The sequence below is a fragment of the Lepeophtheirus salmonis genome, chromosome 1 (assembly GCF_016086655.4).
Source record: "Lepeophtheirus salmonis chromosome 1, UVic_Lsal_1.4, whole genome shotgun sequence".
Classification (NCBI taxonomy): domain Eukaryota; kingdom Metazoa; phylum Arthropoda; class Copepoda; order Siphonostomatoida; family Caligidae; genus Lepeophtheirus; species Lepeophtheirus salmonis.
The window spans coordinates 25,334,550-25,353,048 of NC_052131.2; the positions used below are offsets into that span (position 1 = coordinate 25,334,550).

Here is an 18,499-nt window from a genome sequence, read left to right on the forward strand (position 1 = left end):
AAACGAAGCACAATTTGGTTTTTCAAAGAGGTGTATTATGTGAAACGATAGTAAATGTAATAATTCAATGATGATAACAATAGTAATTAGAATATCTGACGACATAGTTTTGTTTCTGTGGATGGTGGTAAGTTTTTAGTTATTCGCTTCACTCCTGCGATAATAATTTTTTTTTTAAATAGAACCCAACATCGTCTTACCCGTGGATAAATCCATGAGTAACATCTGAATGATGGCCTTTGTTTTCGCACAATCCGCATTAACAGCATCATCGATTGTGGACTCTGAATTGCTGTCATCTTTTTCAAGCCGAACCAGATTCTCTTCCAAAAGATTCAACCTCTCTTCTACTTCACATTGCACATCGTCGATGTGCTGAATTAAGTTAATTCGAGACTCGTCTTTATCAATACGTTTAGGTTCAGGTATAATGGTAGGCATAATAGGAGTCGGTGTAGGGGGATCCGTAACGAAGTCAACACCTTGCGAGCCCGTAAGTAATCCTTCAGCTTCAATTATACTTGGCAGCAATTGTTGTACCTCGCTCACGGAAGGGATCATAGAGGGATCTATAGGATCACCTTCTTTAAATCCATTAATCTCACCTACAAGCGAATCACCATCATTGCCAATGGTGGATATGGGATCAGTAAGGGATTCTACTATTATCATGTTCTCTTGATTAGAAGTTGTCTCTCCAATGTTACAAGGTTTGTTGTTTTTCTCTATCAAACCTTCCTCATTTTGAGATTTCGAGGGTGGTTGATGCGGTGCAATCCACGCCGAACTCCACATGAAAACCTTGCTACTATTTTTCTGACTGGCAACAGATATTTTGATGCGGAGGGAATGCAGTATTTTACTTAAGCCGATTAGATCGGCCATCAAATCAGATAATTTACGAAATGCATCTTGTTTAGAAGTTAAATTAGACTGATTAGATGACACCGAAGAAGATGTTGAAGGGATGACAGCAAATTTCCCTTCTTTAAGTAAATCTTGATCAATTTGAGTTCGAGAGGAAGGATGACGACTCCCTGGAGGGTTTTTACAAATGGAACAAATATGTTTCTCAGGTACTTGATCCTCATCAAAAATACCTAAGCATGCACCATGTTGCCAACAAAGACACAAATCACACTGAATCATTAATCCATCTTCTTCCAAGCGGCGACAGGTGCAATTAACAACTTCTTCACTTGTCAAATGATCTGCTGACGTGGTTGAGGCGTCCATCTCAGAATTTGAGTCATCTTGAGTTCTTCCATCTTCTTCTGTTATAAATGTGCACTTCTTGCTGCTGAGGAGCTGAAATTGTTTTCGGTGATTAGATTTAAATTTTGGTGGAGTGGGAGAGACTGCTCTTTCACCATCAGTTGTGCATCCGCTTCCTACAGACAAGGAACTATCATTTCGTTTTCGACCGGAACTCAAATTAGAATCATGGTTAGAAGATAAAGTTTTTCTTCTATCCAATTCGGGCAAAAGCGTTTTTAGTTTCTTTTCGGGAGGAGCGGAAACAGGAAAGGAAGAAGCTTCAGACTTACGTTTACTACCTCCAAGTGCGGGGGAAAATCCTTCATCTTCCTCGATTCCATCGGTAGAAGGTACACACGAAATAGAAGGGAAGTTATCCCTAAACTCAGGATGGTAGTGCTTGACGTGCATAAGAAGGAGTTTGTCGTTTCGAAATAGTTTTCCACAGTTATTAATCTTACAACGCAGTCCTTGTCCTGTTTCGGACATGACTCCGGGAGACAAGGAAGTATCAGGCAGAGAATTATGATGCACATAGTCATGGCCAGATGGACTAGGAATACGACTGTTTATATTTGACAGTTCGCCATTGTCTTTCAATTTACTGTTTGTGGATGCACTTTGAACTCTCGGTAAATATGAAGGTAGATGCTGATTAGCCGCACTTAACGGAGAAGGTATAGACGAATCCTTTAAATGCTTCGCATTTAAGGCTTTTCGACTTAATTTAGCTGGAACAGGCGAGGATAATTTTTCACCAGGTTTCAAATTTGGTTTTATGACAAACTGTTTCCAAATTTGACGTAAGCGTTTTAGGTTGTCATCAAGAGAAAAGTCGAAAGAATCGATGGAATAATTGAGATGATTTTCGTCGAAGTGTTTTTGTAACTCAGTCTTAGAACGAAATGATTTTCCAGATGCATTCTGTATAAAAACATCCCACTTTCCTCTCGTGACACCTAATCCCCTCTGTATAACTCTTTTCTCCCAACCATCAGGGAGATTAGACGAATCAACCGGTATAGGTTCACCAGGACCAGGGATATTGTAGCCTTCTACCATTTGTTTCGCAATTAAATTGGGCTCTAGATTCATATCGAATAAAAGGTACTCCAGCTTTTTTCCATTTCCTCTCCTCACATCTGCTTCAGTCTTGAACCTTCCTTTAATGGTTCGACTACTCGAACTGGATTTGCTTACATTTTTTACACAAGTGTTTTCTGTACCTCCTGAGGAAAGATTGTTGGATGAAGAGGAGCGACGATTAGAAATTTCTCCTGATTTTTTAAATGACTTAGGTGGAGGTGCGTAAGAAAGGGTGTCATCCTCCTCGTCCCAAAACTTTTTCCGTTTTCTTTCTCTTTTACCAGTGACTAAAGCAATGGGTGGCCCTTCTTTGAGAAGGGGCTCTGTAATTCTTGCTTTAATAACAGGTGTACTACCATTGATTTTTTTAGTACCTTCTTTTTTATCCACGGGTTCAGAGTCAATGCTATTAGACTCCTCAGAAGGTGCTGCCTCTTTCACTTTATTATCAGGTGTCTCTTTTTCAGAAGAACTTTTAACAGGGCAAATGGTCTCAGTACTTTCATTGTCTTTAATATTAGAATCCGAAAGTTCTTTTTCTGATTTTTTCTCTTGCTTGTTGTGGTCTTTCATATTGGAATCCGAAAGTTCTTTTTCCGATTTTTTCTCTTGCATATAATTGTCTTTAATATTTCGATTTTTTTCTTCAGGTGGACGTTCCTCTTGTGTCGAATTATGATTAGTAATGTCTTTGTCCTTTAACTCCGAGGCTGGTATTTCATCTCTTTTACAACCCTTTTTACTCTTTGATTCCTCTTTCACATTTTTAATATCCTTTTCCACTTCTTCTATGGATGACTTGTTAAAGGTGGGTGAGGAGGAGGGGGTGGAGATGGAGTCTTTGCTTGATCCTGAAGAATATTTAGAATCACTTTTTTTACACTGAGAGTTCTTCGAATTTTCTTTTTCAGAATCGTTGACCTTCTTTGAGGATGAAGAGGTCGTCTTTAAACTACCTTTGCTGTGGGATTTATCCTCATTCTTGCGGAGACTCAGTCTACTATTTTTTTTAGACACATGATCTTTTTTAGGATTATTATCAGACGACTTGGACGATTTAAGAGAATTTTCGGGCTTACGCGAGTTCTTTTTTGAACTTTTGGAAGAGATTAACAATTCTTCTTTAGATTTAGAAGACAATGCGGAGGAAGAGGATGACTTGCTACTTTTAGAGGATGATGTAGACGAAGAGTCAGCAGAGTTTTTAGTTTCTTTTTTTACAGAACTAGACACTGCTTGTTTTTTATGGAATTTGGATGATTTATTGAAAGATTTGAGGGATTTTCTAGAAAGTTTATTAATTACTTTCGATTCCAAGGTTTTATGTTTTTCCTCAGCGGATAACTCCACTTTTTTAGGAGGTTTCTTCACTTTTAGTTCATCAGACCCCGATTCTTTTAAGGACTTAGAAGAAATATTAATTTTGGCAGATTTGATTTCTTCTGGTTCTTTGGCGCCTTTTTTGGGCACGGGTTTAGTTTTAATTTTGAAGGAAATTTCGTCGTCCACATTAACATCTTCATGAAGAGAAGTCTCTTCTTCATCACCTGCAAGGGATTCATCATTCACACCTGAGGATTTACGAGTACGACGACGTCGAACACTGAGAAGATCCTTGATATTAAATTTCGATTTTCTTTCTCTTCGACCTAAAGAGGATGTGTGCGACTCCTCTTCTTCATCGTCCTCTTCGTCAGAGGGGGCTTCGTCTTTCCGAAGATATCTCATGGTGGAAGGTTTAACGGACACTGTGACTCCGTCATAAAACTTCACTTTGTATCCGTTGGTTTGGCGCTCAATAACGACACCGGGGTATTTGCGACCATATTTCCATGGTGCCATGACCCTTTCCCCGACTTTAAATTCTTTTTGTTCTAATGATCCAATGGGATATTCCTCTTTCCGTCGTATCCGTTCCAAAGGGATCCATTCGTCATGGCGGGCGTTAAATTTGAGAAAATGAACATGGGCGGATTCATCCTTAATCTCAAGGATCTTGGCACTCCAACATGCTTCACCGTCGACCACTTCCACTGCATCGCCCATCCGGTAATCCATTCTCCCCCCTTTATTTTTGCCTTTTAATTGTTCTTTCTTTCTCCTAAGTGCGTCATAATCACACCGGAAGTACATCCATTCGACGCCATTTTGAATTATCGATTCATTCAAAGTGGCGACATCTACTATTTCCGTTCAACTGATAATCACTCACTTGGTAGCACTGGAGCTGCTCCACTATATCCAATGAGCTTTACTTTTAAAAAGGCCTAACGTCACATTTCAACTGCTTCATTATTAACAAATTTTCATTAATAAATAAGTCTATAAATGATGAAATCATTATCCATAAATGTCATTCCATTTTAAAAACAGAGTACATAAGACGAAGCATGATGATGTCCCATTAGTATTCGAAAAATATGCACAGGAATAGTAGAAAATGCATGACATAGGTATATAATCTGCATAGAACATATAGATTCTACTTTGAAACTTGAAGTTTAACACTCTGAAGTACTAAAAGAGGAGAAAAAAATCCTCAAATTTGACTGGGGCAGAATATAATATCATTAATTGTATGTTGTGAAGTAAATCTTGATATCCGGTCACATATTATTATGTCCTCCTTCTGCTTATTACTCTCCTTACAACAAGCTCGAAAGACTTTAAAGGAATCATATTATGAGACGACAGATTATTTGCTTCCTTCCTACTAGTTAGGAGCAGCCTCCTCAAAAAGAAAACCATAGTATTTTTGAAACGCAGTACTTCTTTCCATATCCAAAAGCCTATGGGATTTGACCCACAAGGCGGAGGTGATTCTTAAAATGCCATACTTTCAAAGATCCCTGAAAGAAGATGATTGAAAAAATAAAATTAATTTGGAGATTATTCTAAATAAGTAATAACTAAAGGGGTATCCAGATCGGGGCACTTATTTTCTGAGAAGTATTAATTTCATCAATGCTTTCGAAATATAATAGTATTATATTCAGTTTAGTCTATAGATGTAAAAACGTACTAAGTAAATAAATGATAAAAAGTGAATTACAATTTTTACCAACTCACGGATGATGTAGGCTCATTCCAAGGGTACTATTCAAAAAGCCAAGGAGCAGGAGTATTCGAATAGAAAATTGGCTTTCCTAGTAATAGTAAGTAGTCGATGATATGATCGTCATGTAGGTGCTTATAAATCTTCATAATTTGAACGGTAGTCGTGGAAGAAAGAGTATAGATGCCCGGGAGTGTATACCAAATACTATTCAGATTCTAATAATAATGTCCATATTCGTCATACTCATATCCTATTTTTCTTTTTTTCTTTTCTGCAGATCGTCAAAAAGACTTTAGCCGCTCGCCCGTTTGGCGTTTACTGTCTATTAGTTATTTACAAAACGGATATTATAAAAAGTAAAAACTCATTACATTTCGTTGTTCCTTAACAAATTATGTTATTATACTATTTATATATTATGTACTTTCATTTGAACTTTTGACACTAGTACTGCTCCAGTGTGTACCACGTAGGCAAATGAAGTTGAACTACTGATTTCATACTGATATGTTGGATATTATTTTAATACCTAAAGTATATAGCTTCTCAAACTTTAAAATCCTTTTAAAAATATAAAACTTTTTCTTGGGGCACACATGACAAAGCCTTTGAGGGCACAGTTTCGGAACTACGGATCTGAAGTATCACACTATCTCGATGGTTAATTTATCCTTATACCCTCCGGGAGCACACTACAAATTATACTTCAGTCTTAAGAGTACTTACATTTACCCAGCATTAAAAAAAACTAAAAATTGTCATTTGTATTAACTTTTAATCATCGACGGATTTTTTTAATATGAAGAACATGGCTTAAGTTGTCTTTGGGATACAAGAAAGTACTTTAAGCTCCATGATAGTGTCTCCGAAAAAAATGTAGTAGTAGGCCTCTAGTGGAGATATGAATAGATAGAACATTACCATTGTTTGGTTGTCGCAATACACGATACATAAAATTTTATATCGAGGAAATTAGCTAGCTTAACATTAATAAATATAATTAGGGAGGTTCTTTTAGGTAAGGAAAATATGTTTATTTAAATACAGTTAATATCTGCAAAAGTTATATTTCTAGACTCTAAGTGATTTTTTATTTCTTTGATAGTATATAATAAATTGTTAACATTTGTTACAGATTACTAGGAAGACGATGCTCTATGACACTATTTATCAGAGGAGGGGAATAGTCCTCATAATGTAAGTCGAGTCTCAAGTCTTTGTTCACGAGTCCAAATCCTTCAATATTTTCATCGAGTCTATTGAATATTCCAGCTGTAGTTTTTTCTCTATTAAATGTACTTTAAAGTTTAAAGAATACTTTATATCAAATGAGTTGAAATAGTATGCTATGAAGAGTACTTTGTATATATTTTAGAAAAAATTGAAACAATCCATTGTGAGAAAATTTGTAAAAAATGATCTTAAATCCAATCAGATAGGATTTGTCTTAAGCCACTACAATCACTGCAGTTCAAATAGACCTCGCGCTTGATTGGAAAAATATATTAGAAAGGGTCCCATTTTATTTAAGAATTAAATTTCGAATCCAATTCAAGTCTCGAGTCTTAGATTGTGAGATTGTCGAGTTGTAAATATTCAAAATTTGGACTCTAGGCTTTTCTTAAAAACTGCCATTTTAAAATAATAGAAGGCATTCCATTTATTTTAAAACTGTTATTTGATAAGTATTAAAAAAGGCCGCTGGAAAATACTTAAAAAAATCCAATTTTCAATTTGTTCCAGGCCCTGCTCATATTAAAATCACATATGGCCTCAGTGATTACTTATTATTCTTACCCAGACAATGAATTTGAGTCCTGCGCAATCCGTTTTGCATAGGGATCCATAATAGAGCGTTTTCACATGACGTCCGTATTGTTATGTTGGCCATTTTGGGGGCCTGAACAACAAGTTTTATAAGAAAAAAAATCATTTTTTCATTAATATTAAGGAAAATAATGAACGATTGGATGTGAAAATGGGACCAACAAATCAAAAGACTTAAACCTTACTATCTATCAATATTGTATGCCTCTATTGTCTAGCTATATAATATATCTTAACCTAAAATCTATTAAAAATATGTTATCATTTCGTTATACAATCTTATTTCTATATCGTAGATAAAATTCAATTATTATAATGGAAAGAGTTAAGATATTTATCTCTAATTCTCCCACTAAAAATTGTACAAATTAGCCATTTGTATAAATTTTTAGTACATATATTACTTACTTTGATTTAATATAAATATAAGTGTTTCTCATTTGCATTAAGTAGTATTCAATGCGGATTTTAAGTCTTTTATTTTTAAGGCCATTTGAAGGAGTTGAATCAAGATTTGTTGTAAATTTGTCCATTTTATGTAGTAAAAATATAAATTTTGAGCTTCCAAGATGGTGTCTTCTTCAAATATGATACAGTTAATAACGCCAATGAAAATGTTCTATAGATAAGACCGGTCCTGCGTAAAATGTTACGGGAAGTAAAAAAATATTTGATCCATTATTATATCACAAAATATATCATTGTAACTATAATTATTGATGAATGAGATGGGGCTATAAGAAGGGATATCAATCATAACTTGAATTTTTCAAATAAAAAAAAAAAATACATTTTCATGAGATTATTCGCTATCTATATATTAAATGTGCAAAATATAGAAGTATATGATATTTTTTGTCCATATAGATTTTTTCGAGCTAATATCGATTATTATGTCAATTACCGATTAATCCTTCTTATTCCCTTCAAAATAACTTCTGATAGCTATGTCAAAATAAAATCAATCAAAAATTAAAGTACAATCATTTTGGCAACTATAATCTTAATTTTTTTTTTTCAACATTCACATTCATAGCAAAACAGTTTATCTGCCAAGATTTAGCAAAATTATTTCCTATAAATTTTTTTCTTTAAATCTTTTTTACATGCTCAAGATTCATATAAATATTTTTCAATTTATATTTGATTGGTGTGGCCAGGGCCAGTTTTACCGTGAGCGGGGTATAATGAATAATGATATATATGAGAGCCGTTTTCTTTCTTTTTTAAATTTGAATTTAAGTTCGATTTTGTATTGTTAGAAAATAACATAGTAGACATTAACTAAGTCTGCTGTATTAATGCCATATTTTATTAAAAGCTTTTTGGAAAGGTAAATATCATATTTAATAATAAATAGTGATACAAATTACAAAGGTGTGTGCCCCTAATTATTTCATTAAAGTGCGGGGAATGGGACAAGTGCCCCCAATACTTACCCCTGGAACTGGGTGTAACCACTATTCCCTCATATGATTTTATCCAAATTTTTAGCTTTATGATAATTAAAAGTGATGTTATATACCAAACTATTGATTATACCAAGGTTAATCGAATTAATTAAGAGTGAAATAACTTTAAAAAGTGGCAATTCGGGAATTTAGTGTTTTAAATGATTGAATTTTTTTTTAAAGGTTTTTGTAACAGATCTTGTTCTATTAGGTAAATAAAATATCGGTAAATTTGATTGATTAACCTAAAACTACCTAAAATTGGTCAATGTATTTATTAAACTCAATTATACATCGACCGGTCCCTTGTATAGTATGATTGAAGCAGAGGTGAGGAGAGGTACATGTTGAGTATTAAGTTTTTTCACACAATTCCAAGTCCTTGAATATTTATATCGAGTCCTTAGAAAATAAAAGATAATTTAGAGTACTTCCAGTGAAAAATTTGAAATGACTGTGAGAAACATACTTTTATTGTAAGTATTTACAATTTCAATGTATAGAATGCTGTGAAAAATACTTTTTAAATTTTTAATATGACTTATTGTTTAAAAAAATTGAAACTATTATTTGAAAATTTGTTAAAAATAGTCTAACAAGAAAAATACAGGGAGAGATACTTACTTTCTTAACTCTAAACGTATTAGCTTAGCTTTCAAGCACATGTAGATTTGCGACTCTTAGCATTCGGTTAGATATCAAATCTCGAGTCTTTGATTATAAACTGATCAAATCGAGTTCAAATTAAGTCTTTAAAATATGATCGAGTCCAAGTTATGGCCAGTTTTACTGTTAGTGTACCAAAGATAAAATATGTTTTTTTCTTTTTTTTAGAAAATAAATTTTGAATCTTTTTGTATTTAATGAAAATAAAATCAAATGGAGTTTCTATTAAAAAAAGACTTATTTAACAAAATTAAATTTATCATCTTTTATGAAAAATATACTATTTTCAGGAGCCTTATTTTTTATATTCAAGTGCGAGGCTCGAGAAAATAATCCCATAACACCGGCTCCTTACTTATAACTAAGTTATAGGCTATAGGCTATAACTTATAGCCTATAGGTTATAGACTATAGTATGAAGTAAAAAGGCACTTGAGTTCTTAACTACTGGTTAAAAAAAATACCTGTCTCCCCTATTGATGAGTAAAACAAATTATGAATTTGTCGTTAGAGTATGACGTCATCCTCTGTTGTTTATATTTAATTTTGAAGTATGATATTTATTATTTTATTGATTAATTAAAATAAAGTTACGGTTCGAAATACTGCGGATTATGATGGAAAACGGAGTCAAACGAGAGTTGATACATGGTGATGAGGACAACAGCTCACCTCAAGACGCACTATCAACTAGAATAAAGGAGGAGGATGAAGTTGACACGAAGCGGATTAAAATAGAGAATGGAGTGAAGCCTTCTCGAGAATGTCCTTATTTGGATACAATTGATCGCCACGTACTGGATTTTGACTTTGAGAAGCTTTGCTCCGTTAGCCTGAGTCGTATTAATGTTTATGCTTGTCTTGTGTGCGGAAAATATTTTCAAGGCAAGAGTTTAATGCAGGGTTGTTAATTAATACTTAATAATTTATCTCTTTATAGGAAGAGGTCGGAATACTCACGCCTACGTCCATAGCGTCTCTGATGGAAGACATCGAGTCTATTTAAATCTCGAAACAAAGAAGTTTTATTGTCTACCAGACAATTATGAAATCATTGATTCCAGTCTTGCAGATATCATTTACGTCCTTAATCCCATTTTTAGCCCAGAGTTAATTAAGAGACTTGAAACTTCTTCCAAAGAAGTTAGAGCATATTGTGGATCCATGTATATCCCAGGAATTGTGGGTACGGTTTTAAAACAGTGTTATTTTTCACTTGATTCGCCAAGAAATTAAAATATTTGTTTTAGTCAGACGAAACATTCAAAAAAGTTGTTTCTTTTCTTTTTCGTATCGTAATTATATTAAAAAAACATTCTTACTGACAAAATTAACATTACTTTCAAAAATTTATCAATTCATTCATAGATCAAATATTATCATGCTCTTTATTCTTATAGGTCTGAACAATATGAAAGCGAATGATTTCTGTAATGTTGTTATTCAAGCTTTGAGTCATGTAACTCCCATTCGAAACTATTTCCTCGAAGAAAATAATTACAAAAGCATTCGTAGGCCTCCAGGTGACATAAGTTTCATTCTAGTTCAAAGGTTTGGAGAGCTCATTCGCAAATTATGGAATCCCAAGAACTTCAAAGCCCATGTATCTCCTCATGAAATGCTCCAGGCTGTAAGCTTAGCCTCCAAAAAGACTTTTCAGTTTACGGAACAAGGAGACTCAATATCGTTTATTTCTTGGCTCTTAAATGCACTCCATATGGCTTTGGGTGGAACTAAAAAACCCAATTCTTCAATAATCTATAAAACATTCCTTGGAGGAATGAGAATTCATACTCGCAAAATTAAAGCGGATGAATCTGGGAAGCCTGAGGATATGAGTACTTACTCAGATGATGATGAAGACGACTCTGAGTATCAATGGAAGACTGTCGAGTCTCCATTTCTATATCTGACAACAGAGCTACCTCCGATGCCTTTATTTCGAGATGAAAACTATGAAAATATTATTCCACAAGTATCACTCTATAATATCCTCACCAAATTCAATGGGGAGCGGGAAATGGAGTACAAAACCTACAAAGATAACTTTTTAAAAAAGTTTGAAATCACTCGACTTCCTCCTTTTGTGATACTCTATATAAAGAGATTTACAAAAAACACATTTTATGTGGAAAAAAATCACACCATTGTTAATTTCCCTATTAAATCAATAGAGTTTGGTGACATACTGGCCCCGGAACTCAAGGAAAAAATGTCTGAGGGAGATGGAACCTATGATCTCTTAGCAAATATCGTTCATGACGGAGATCCCAAGGATGGAACGTATAAAGTCCATATTCTACATAAAGGTATATTTATTCCTATTCAAAGTTATACAAAATATTTATATATTTATTTTTTTTAAGGCTCGGGAAAATGGTTTGAAATGCAGGATCTACACGTCGATAAGATTCTTCCAGAGATTTTGCCTTTATCCGAAGCATATATTCAAATATATGAACGAAGAAGTTCTTCTAAATAGATTTGGTTTTATTTTCAAGTGTTTCTATTTCTTTTTCAATAAATGGCATTCTAGTGACTCCATCAGATTTGTGTTTTTCTCATAGGGATCATAATATTCAATTTGTTTTATTTTGTCGAAGGAGGCTTCTACCTCTATTTCTACTTCACCCGTATCCACACTTCCATCCATGGAAGAAGCTATTAATGGAATAGGTAAAAGTAGGTCCTTTGTTACAAGAGATTTAATTAAAAAAGTCTCATCTTCCGGTCCTGGTATTAAAACAAAAATCCCATTACTCTCACTCTCAGCCATAAAGACTTCACTTTTGTTACGAGCCATCTTTGCTAAACATTTAAAACGCTCTATATTTTGCACAATGCCGTCAAGTTTAAATGAACTTGTTGGTTTTAGAGTAGCCCCAGATATGTCATAAACTAGGCTTTGACATATACCTTGTATTGGTATTCTACAAGTTATTTTAATGTTGTAAATGGGTATCTTATTAACTCTTGGGATGGATCCCATGGAAAAAGTCGTGGATTCAGCTTGTAAAATAAGGGATGAAGATATTTGAGCCGGAAATTTTAGGGGATTGATGTGTCGAGTATATACATCACATAAAATAACTAAATCACCGTCCTTGTTAAAAATTGATGAGGGTAGTCGGATTCGAACATGTTCCTAAAGTAAAATATTAAAATGTATACTTCATTATTTATTTACATAATTATAATATCCTCAAATAATATTACATCTTGAACTGGTGATGGATCTAAGAGCCATGCTTTAAATATATTATCTATTTCTTCATAGCGCTGAATTATGACCTCATCCCATATTTCACACTCAAAATTATTTTTTTTACCAACATTACGACCACAACCGGGTGTACGAAGAACCGTTATTCCGGTAAATTGCTCGGATTTCCATATTTTTGAAAATTCAAAAAACATGAGTGAGTAATCATCCTCGGATATTATAGTTAAATGATAAAGATCTGTTTCAATCATTACGGTATAAAGCTGAGAAAATATATCAAACCATTTATTCCGCTTTGGTCTAGATTTGGAACATCGAGATAAATCAGCCCCATGTAAAGCATTTTTAATGACGTTGTAGGCCCCTATTGTTTTTTAATGAAGGATATTTAGTACTACTTATTAATTAGTTATAATTGATCTTATGTTTAGAACATGGACATGGATATTAGATCCATGTAGTACCTAGTCGTAATTGCGTTTGTTGGAGAATCAAATGGAACTCATTTGAAGGTCGATAAATCCCAAGTGTAAAAGATTCAATCCTTGTAGGACCTTTCAGTCCAGTACCTAATTAGTATGCACAATCAGTTCATTAAAAATGTATATTTAAGGAATAATTAATTAGAGAATAAACCTAATAAAAGAGTGGATTCCAATTTTCTGACAATTATATTCGTTTCGTCAAATGACAGAAGTCCAGATTGATCCAAAATGAGTATTCTATGTAATTTAAGCGATGAGGCTTCACGATATTCTATTCTACAGTTCGCCATTTTGACATTTATTCATATAATTAATAGCCTACCAATAGTAATAGGAGTGTATGTTCAAAGAGGGCGCTTTGTGTGGAAATCCGAATTACCTGTTAGTTCTTTGTATTATATAAATATATATTTATACATAATTAATGACTTAATGATTAATTATACTTTTCTTTCTTAGAATATTCATTATTTAAAAGGGAAACGAATCCTCATATAATTCTACTTTTATTTAAAGAGTTGAGTACAATATACATATAAATGTATTAAATATATTAATTAATATGGAGCGAGTATGAATAAGTCAAAATTAGAGTATTGAAGTAAATTTCATTTTAATGAGTAATACTATTTTTTTCAAATTTAAAGCTCATTTTCCCCCTCTGTTATATCTACATCTAAGCCTTCGACTTCATAAGTCGATTGATGTCTAGCTAAAATTTTCATGATGGCACGTGGTCTCATCCACCATTCACGGAACCATGTGCGTGTATCGAATCTAGTTTCTTCGACCAAGTCTAGAACAGGCTGGAACTTATAGGACTGATCACGTAGTCCCAAGAGAACAATGGATGTAGGGTTCGTTGTAGGAGTATCGTTTACTTTATCAGACAGCCAAAAGTAGGCTTTAGCAGCCATTTTAGTACCAAAGTTACGATCGTAAGGAGTTGGATATCCACCTTGTTGCATATGTCCCAGAACATTCATTCTAGCTGAAAAAGAGTCTCTGCCTTCTTCAGAATAGAGCCTGGAAAGCAAAAAAAAAAAAAAAAAATTGATGGAAAAGTCATTAAAAGAAACCATATTCACCTATAGATGAAATCGGTTGAATAATTTTTGCTAGCATGTTCATTTCTCAAAATAAGACCACGCTCAATTTTTCCTTTTTCCATCTTGGAAGCCATTGTTTCTAAATCTCTAATTAGGTCATGAATGGTGAATTTTTCTTCGTGGATATAGGCCTCATCACAACCTCCAGCTAGGCCTGCCATTGTTGCAAGATAGCCACAGTATCCACCCATGGTTTCAACAATAAAAACTCTCCTTTTGGTTCCAGAAGCAGATTGACGAATACGATCACAAATTTCGGTAATTTCATTGAGAGCAGTATCAGACCCCAAAGAGAAATCACTTCCAGGAACATTGTTAGAAATGGTAGCAGGAAGGACGACCATTGGGATTTGAAATTCAGGAAATCCTTCTCTATTCTGAGCAAATTGAATAGCTGCGTGATACGCTTCAAATCCACCAATGAGTAGCAAGCCTGACAGTTCATATTTCTTAATATTTTCTGCAATTTTTTTGAAATTTGTCTCAGGTAATGTTCTCTTCGTGCCAAGTAAGGCTCCTCCTTTAACAACCCATCCAGTAACATCCGACCAATGCATTTCCTCTATTTCACCGTCGATGAAGCCTTCAATACCATTATGTATTCCAAATGGTATGTTTCCATCAGCTATACAGTTTCTTACGAAGGACCTAACAGCAGCATTTAGACCACAAGCAGGAGCTCCAATATGAATAACTCCAATGTGACTACCTTTTCCATCTATAGAAACATTTTTAGGCTTATACTTGGACAAGTTTAAATATGTTTCCAAGTTTCCTTTGAAACTTTTTCCTCGAAGTTCCACAGCCTTTTCCCAATCTTTTTCTGCCATGGCATGAGCAACTGCTTGTGTTTTACGAACACAAGCCATAAGTGGAACTCTGACTGCAATATTTCCTTTCAGTGAAACTACGCAAGGTTCAGTTTCAGGACCAGCTTCCATGAGAGCCAAAACAGCTTCAGCTCCCATACGAGATCCAAGAATACGATCAAACGCTGAGGGAGCTCCACCCCGTTGAACATGTCCTAAAACAGTTATACGTGTATCTTGTTTTAAATTGTCAACGACGACTTTTTTTACATCAGCAGGAGTAATGGGCCTTCCCTCTCGATCTATCGCACCTTCTGCTACTATAATGATATTAAGACGTGATCCAGATTTTCTTGCTTGACTTAATTTACGACAGAGCTGTTCGGACCAATTGGTCTCTGGTGGCCATTCAGGAATAAATACATAGTCTGCTTCAGTTACAATAGCAGTGACTAGGGCTAAATATCCGCAATGTCTACCCATAACCTCCATAATAAACGTTCTTTGATGAGAAGTAGCAGTAGGAATGATGGCATCCGCTGCTTCAACGATTCGATGAAGAGCAGAATCCGTACCAATGGTCATGTCCGTACCACAAAAGTCATTGTCAATAGAGCCAACCATACCAACAATGTTCAAATGGGCAAATTGATCTTTTTGATCATCTGTGATGCGTTTTTCTTCTCTAAGTTCTTGTAGTAGGCCAGGCCATTCCTCTCTGAACTTGTTGGCTCCAGTGAGGGAACCATCACCACCAATGCAAACTAGATTGGAAATACCCTTATTGATGAGATTCTCAGCTGCTTTGAGACGTCCCCATCTTTCTTTAAAGTCCATGCACCTTGCAGAACCAATGACAGTTCCTCCTAAATGAATTATTCCAGAGACTGAAGACCAGTGTGCCCTTTAAAAAAAAGAGAGTGCATATTAATATTTGTACTGATGCATGTTGACTACAATGTCATCTGGGGGGGGGGGGGGAAAAAATGACATACAAGTTAAGTTAATAGAAGATTGCACCATACAAGGCCTACTTACCTCACTATGTTATCCTCTCCATCGACCATTCCTTGATATCCTTCCTTGATGAAATAGACTTCACATCCCAGGTATAGACCAAAACGAACAACGGCACGAACAGCCGCATTCATTCCCTGAGAATCTCCTCCAGATGTGTAAACGGCAATCCCCTTACCACGGTGGGATCCTTGCTCCACAACACGGCTCAAAGTGTGTTGAGCTCTAATAGGGACTTTATCTACATTACCACTCATCTTTCCGTCTGATTGAAATCCACCACCCGAATGAAATCTTCGTTCCTTTTAAATGCAAGAAAAGGAGAAGAAATTCTTGTACGAAGAAGTATTCCTAATAAAATTATGACCTTCTTCAAGGGCGACTATGTTATCATCAACAAATTTCGGAGCTTTCTTTCTCCTCAAAATTCCCTTCTAAATAAACTACTAACTAGTATATAAATGTAAAAAGTCTGCAAGTTTTGTCCTCCACAAAATAAATAGTACGTTAACTAAACCTTCCCTTCTTCAATCTATATGAATTATGAATTATGATATAATATCAATTAGGTTTCATAAGAAAATATCTCTTCTCAGCAGCTCAGCCATCACTCCCATTATAACAAACAAAATTTCATCATATGATTGCATCATTTTTTACTTAGACAATATTAATATATTATTAGCCATGCCTTGTTCACCTTCTAAAAAAGTATGAACGGACCTACATATGCCTTAAGCACTGTTTGTACGAATTGCATTACATTTAACTACGTTTCTTTCGCCCGGGCATGTCCTCTTTTTACATCCTGTCCGGATACTTTTTATAAGTTCATGAAATGTTCAGTTGTTTGAAGGATACATTGACATTATAATTTGTTAAAAAATGAAACTAAAATTAATGAAATGCAAAATATTAATCAAATTCAAAATATTTTTAGTCAAAAAACAAGAATAAATCATGATTTAGGATTTTCTGAATTTATTAATTTCAAAATATTAGCCCTATCTCCTCAACCAAGATTCTTAGAGATACTAGAAATTTATTTGTTAATGAATATTTATTGTATGACGATTACGAAATGAAATAATATTTTCAATTTTGACACTTATTTATTGTTTCGTCAGACTAAAATAAGACTTTTACTTTCTTGACGAAACTAAATGGAATTGAAATGTGACGAAAGAAATACGAAATTAGCAATGCGAAGCACAATGACAACTTCCTTTTAGATATTAGTAAAAACTGATTTTGAGGAGTGAAATTTATTTTTTTAGAGGAACGATATTTTTAAAATAAGGATCTAGTCAGTTTTATTGACAGTTATATTATTCAAAATAATTATTGATTCTTTGCGATGAGTAAATATATTTTTTATAAAAAATCAAAAGCTACTCATCATGGAAGATAAATTTGCCATTTTGTCATAATGTTATACAATCTTATTTTCATATTATTACAATAGAAAGAAAAAGATAATCCTACTAAAACATGTACAAATCTAGTCATTTTAAGTACACAATACTTTGATTTAATTCTAATAGCATTGTTTATCATTAGAATCAAGTAGTATTCGAAGTAGTTATTGCGTCTTTCTTTATTCTTAACGCCATTCAATCAAGATTTGTTGTAAATGTCTTAATTTTATGTAGTAAAAATATCAGCTTTGAGGCTCCCAGATGGCGACTCCTTCAATTATGATGCAATTTATGACGTCGTAAGATGCTCTATATACATACAAGCAGACAATATGAAATTATCTTTAAGTTTATTCAGTAGGACGAGTATTAATTAGTCCTTTCACATTTCAAATGATAATAATTTATTTAACCTCTTTAATTGAACCTTTCATATTTTGTTGCTTGAATCGACATACTTTATAAATTATAGTAATTAATAATAGCAAAGAAATAACAGCTTTCATAGATATACTAGAGAAGTGATTAAAACTAATTAAGTCATAATCGGATTATTTATTTTAATAGATAATATAATAATTATATATCATGTACAAAATAATGGATTCTCCTAAAATAAGTTTAATTTTGGAGCTTTCATATAATAGAACTTATGTTTTAATTATAAATCCACATCTTATTACTGAATTCCTAGTTGTCTCTAATATTAACGATTAATTTATAATGTCATTTTTAATTTTTATACATGGGACCGGACGCAGTTGGTGGTAGAATTTTAATAAATTATGATATTATTTGAATTATATGCCTCCCAGAAAAAATTAATAGGAGTGTGAGAGGGGGTTAAAAACTCAGTTTGAAGAATGAATCAACCCTTCACCAGACATAAAGTGAATTTTCTATTGCTGCATGTACATTCATAAAAAAATATATAAATTTACTTTTATTTTTCTAAATAACATAACATTTAGTAGGCGTGAGAGGAAAAGTAATGACCGGAGAGGGAGGGAGTGAGCAACAATCTACACGAACTAAGAAGAACTGCTGAGCAAGAAAAAATTTAATGTTACACATAAGCTGCTGCTGTTTTCAT

At 33.8% G+C, this 18,499-nt stretch overlaps 4 protein-coding genes and 1 long non-coding RNA gene across 8 annotated transcripts; 1 reads left to right on the top strand and 4 right to left on the bottom strand.

Annotated features, from left to right (window-relative positions):
* Window positions 1-13: 13 nt before the first annotated feature.
* On the bottom strand, window positions 14-5,727 carry LOC121122486 (PHD finger protein MBD-R2). 3 transcript variants are annotated; one of them, XM_040717511.2, is made up of 2 exons: window positions 5,405-5,727; window positions 14-5,192 (listed from the first exon to the last, which is right to left on the bottom strand). In XM_040717511.2, exon 2 carries the CDS (start codon window positions 4,474-4,476, stop codon window positions 175-177), a length of 4,302 nt encoding a protein of 1,433 aa, XP_040573445.1. In that variant the 5' UTR covers window positions 4,477-5,192; window positions 5,405-5,727; the 3' UTR covers window positions 14-174. The 3 variants fall into 3 exon arrangements, with proteins under 3 accessions (XP_040573445.1, XP_040573433.1, XP_040573439.1); XM_040717499.2 differs by having other exon boundaries at window positions 5,413-5,718; XM_040717505.2 differs by having other exon boundaries at window positions 5,396-5,716.
* A 1,891-nt stretch (window positions 5,728-7,618) lies between these two features.
* On the bottom strand, window positions 7,619-9,535 carry LOC139905934 (uncharacterized). Its single transcript, XR_011781092.1, has 3 exons — window positions 9,304-9,535; window positions 8,935-9,081; window positions 7,619-7,865 (listed from the first exon to the last, which is right to left on the bottom strand). It is a non-coding gene; the product is annotated as an uncharacterized lncRNA (long non-coding RNA).
* Window positions 9,536-9,828: 293 nt separating this feature from the next.
* On the top strand, window positions 9,829-11,892 carry Usp39 (ubiquitin specific protease 39). The gene is made up of 4 exons (XM_040717453.2): window positions 9,829-10,230; window positions 10,286-10,531; window positions 10,746-11,654; window positions 11,712-11,892. Exons 1-4 carry the CDS (start codon window positions 9,960-9,962, stop codon window positions 11,825-11,827), a joined length of 1,542 nt encoding a protein of 513 aa, XP_040573387.1. The 5' UTR covers window positions 9,829-9,959; the 3' UTR covers window positions 11,828-11,892.
* Window positions 11,643-13,395, bottom strand: LOC121122468 (uncharacterized). 2 transcript variants are annotated; one of them, XM_040717473.2, is made up of 4 exons: window positions 13,205-13,395; window positions 13,033-13,122; window positions 12,562-12,932; window positions 11,643-12,490 (listed from the first exon to the last, which is right to left on the bottom strand). In XM_040717473.2, the coding sequence occupies exons 1-4, from the start codon at window positions 13,341-13,343 to the stop codon at window positions 11,852-11,854; spliced, it is 1,239 nt and encodes a 412-aa protein (XP_040573407.1). In that variant the 5' UTR covers window positions 13,344-13,395; the 3' UTR covers window positions 11,643-11,851. The 2 variants fall into 2 exon arrangements, with proteins under 2 accessions (XP_040573407.1, XP_040573398.1); XM_040717464.2 differs by having other exon boundaries at window positions 13,033-13,137.
* Window positions 13,396-13,542: 147 nt separating this feature from the next.
* Pfk (ATP-dependent 6-phosphofructokinase) lies at window positions 13,543-18,446 on the bottom strand. Its single transcript, XM_040717441.2, has 4 exons — window positions 18,348-18,446; window positions 16,010-16,520; window positions 14,142-15,875; window positions 13,543-14,079 (listed from the first exon to the last, which is right to left on the bottom strand). Exons 2-4 carry the CDS (start codon window positions 16,243-16,245, stop codon window positions 13,695-13,697), a joined length of 2,355 nt encoding a protein of 784 aa, XP_040573375.1. The 5' UTR covers window positions 16,246-16,520; window positions 18,348-18,446; the 3' UTR covers window positions 13,543-13,694.
* Between the last annotated feature and the right edge of the window lie 53 nt (window positions 18,447-18,499).

Bases quoted from the DNA above. Each gene is read 5' to 3' on its own strand.
- LOC121122486 (XM_040717511.2), bottom strand. From the start codon at position 4,476: ATGTACTTCCGGTGTGATTATGACGCACTTAGGAGAAAGAAAGAACAA.
- Usp39 (XM_040717453.2), top strand. From the start codon at position 9,960: ATGATGGAAAACGGAGTCAAACGAGAGTTGATACATGGTGATGAGGAC. The intron at 10,532-10,745 runs GTACGGTTTTAA...TTATTCTTATAG, and splicing joins GTATATCCCAGGAATTGTGG to GTCTGAACAATATGAAAGCG. The intron at 11,655-11,711 runs GTATATTTATTC...ATTTTTTTTAAG, and splicing joins AGTCCATATTCTACATAAAG to GCTCGGGAAAATGGTTTGAA.
- LOC121122468 (XM_040717464.2), bottom strand. From the start codon at position 13,343: ATGGCGAACTGTAGAATAGAATATCGTGAAGCCTCATCGCTTAAATTA. The intron at 13,138-13,204 runs GTTTATTCTCTA...CATACTAATTAG, and splicing joins GGAATCCACTCTTTTATTAG to GTACTGGACTGAAAGGTCCT. The intron at 12,933-13,032 runs GTACTACATGGA...AAAAAACAATAG, and splicing joins ACAAACGCAATTACGACTAG to GGGCCTACAACGTCATTAAA.
- Pfk (XM_040717441.2), bottom strand. From the start codon at position 16,245: ATGAGTGGTAATGTAGATAAAGTCCCTATTAGAGCTCAACACACTTTG. The intron at 15,876-16,009 runs GTAAGTAGGCCT...TTTTTTTTAAAG, and splicing joins GGAGAGGATAACATAGTGAG to GGCACACTGGTCTTCAGTCT. The intron at 14,080-14,141 runs GTGAATATGGTT...TTTGCTTTCCAG, and splicing joins TCAACCGATTTCATCTATAG to GCTCTATTCTGAAGAAGGCA.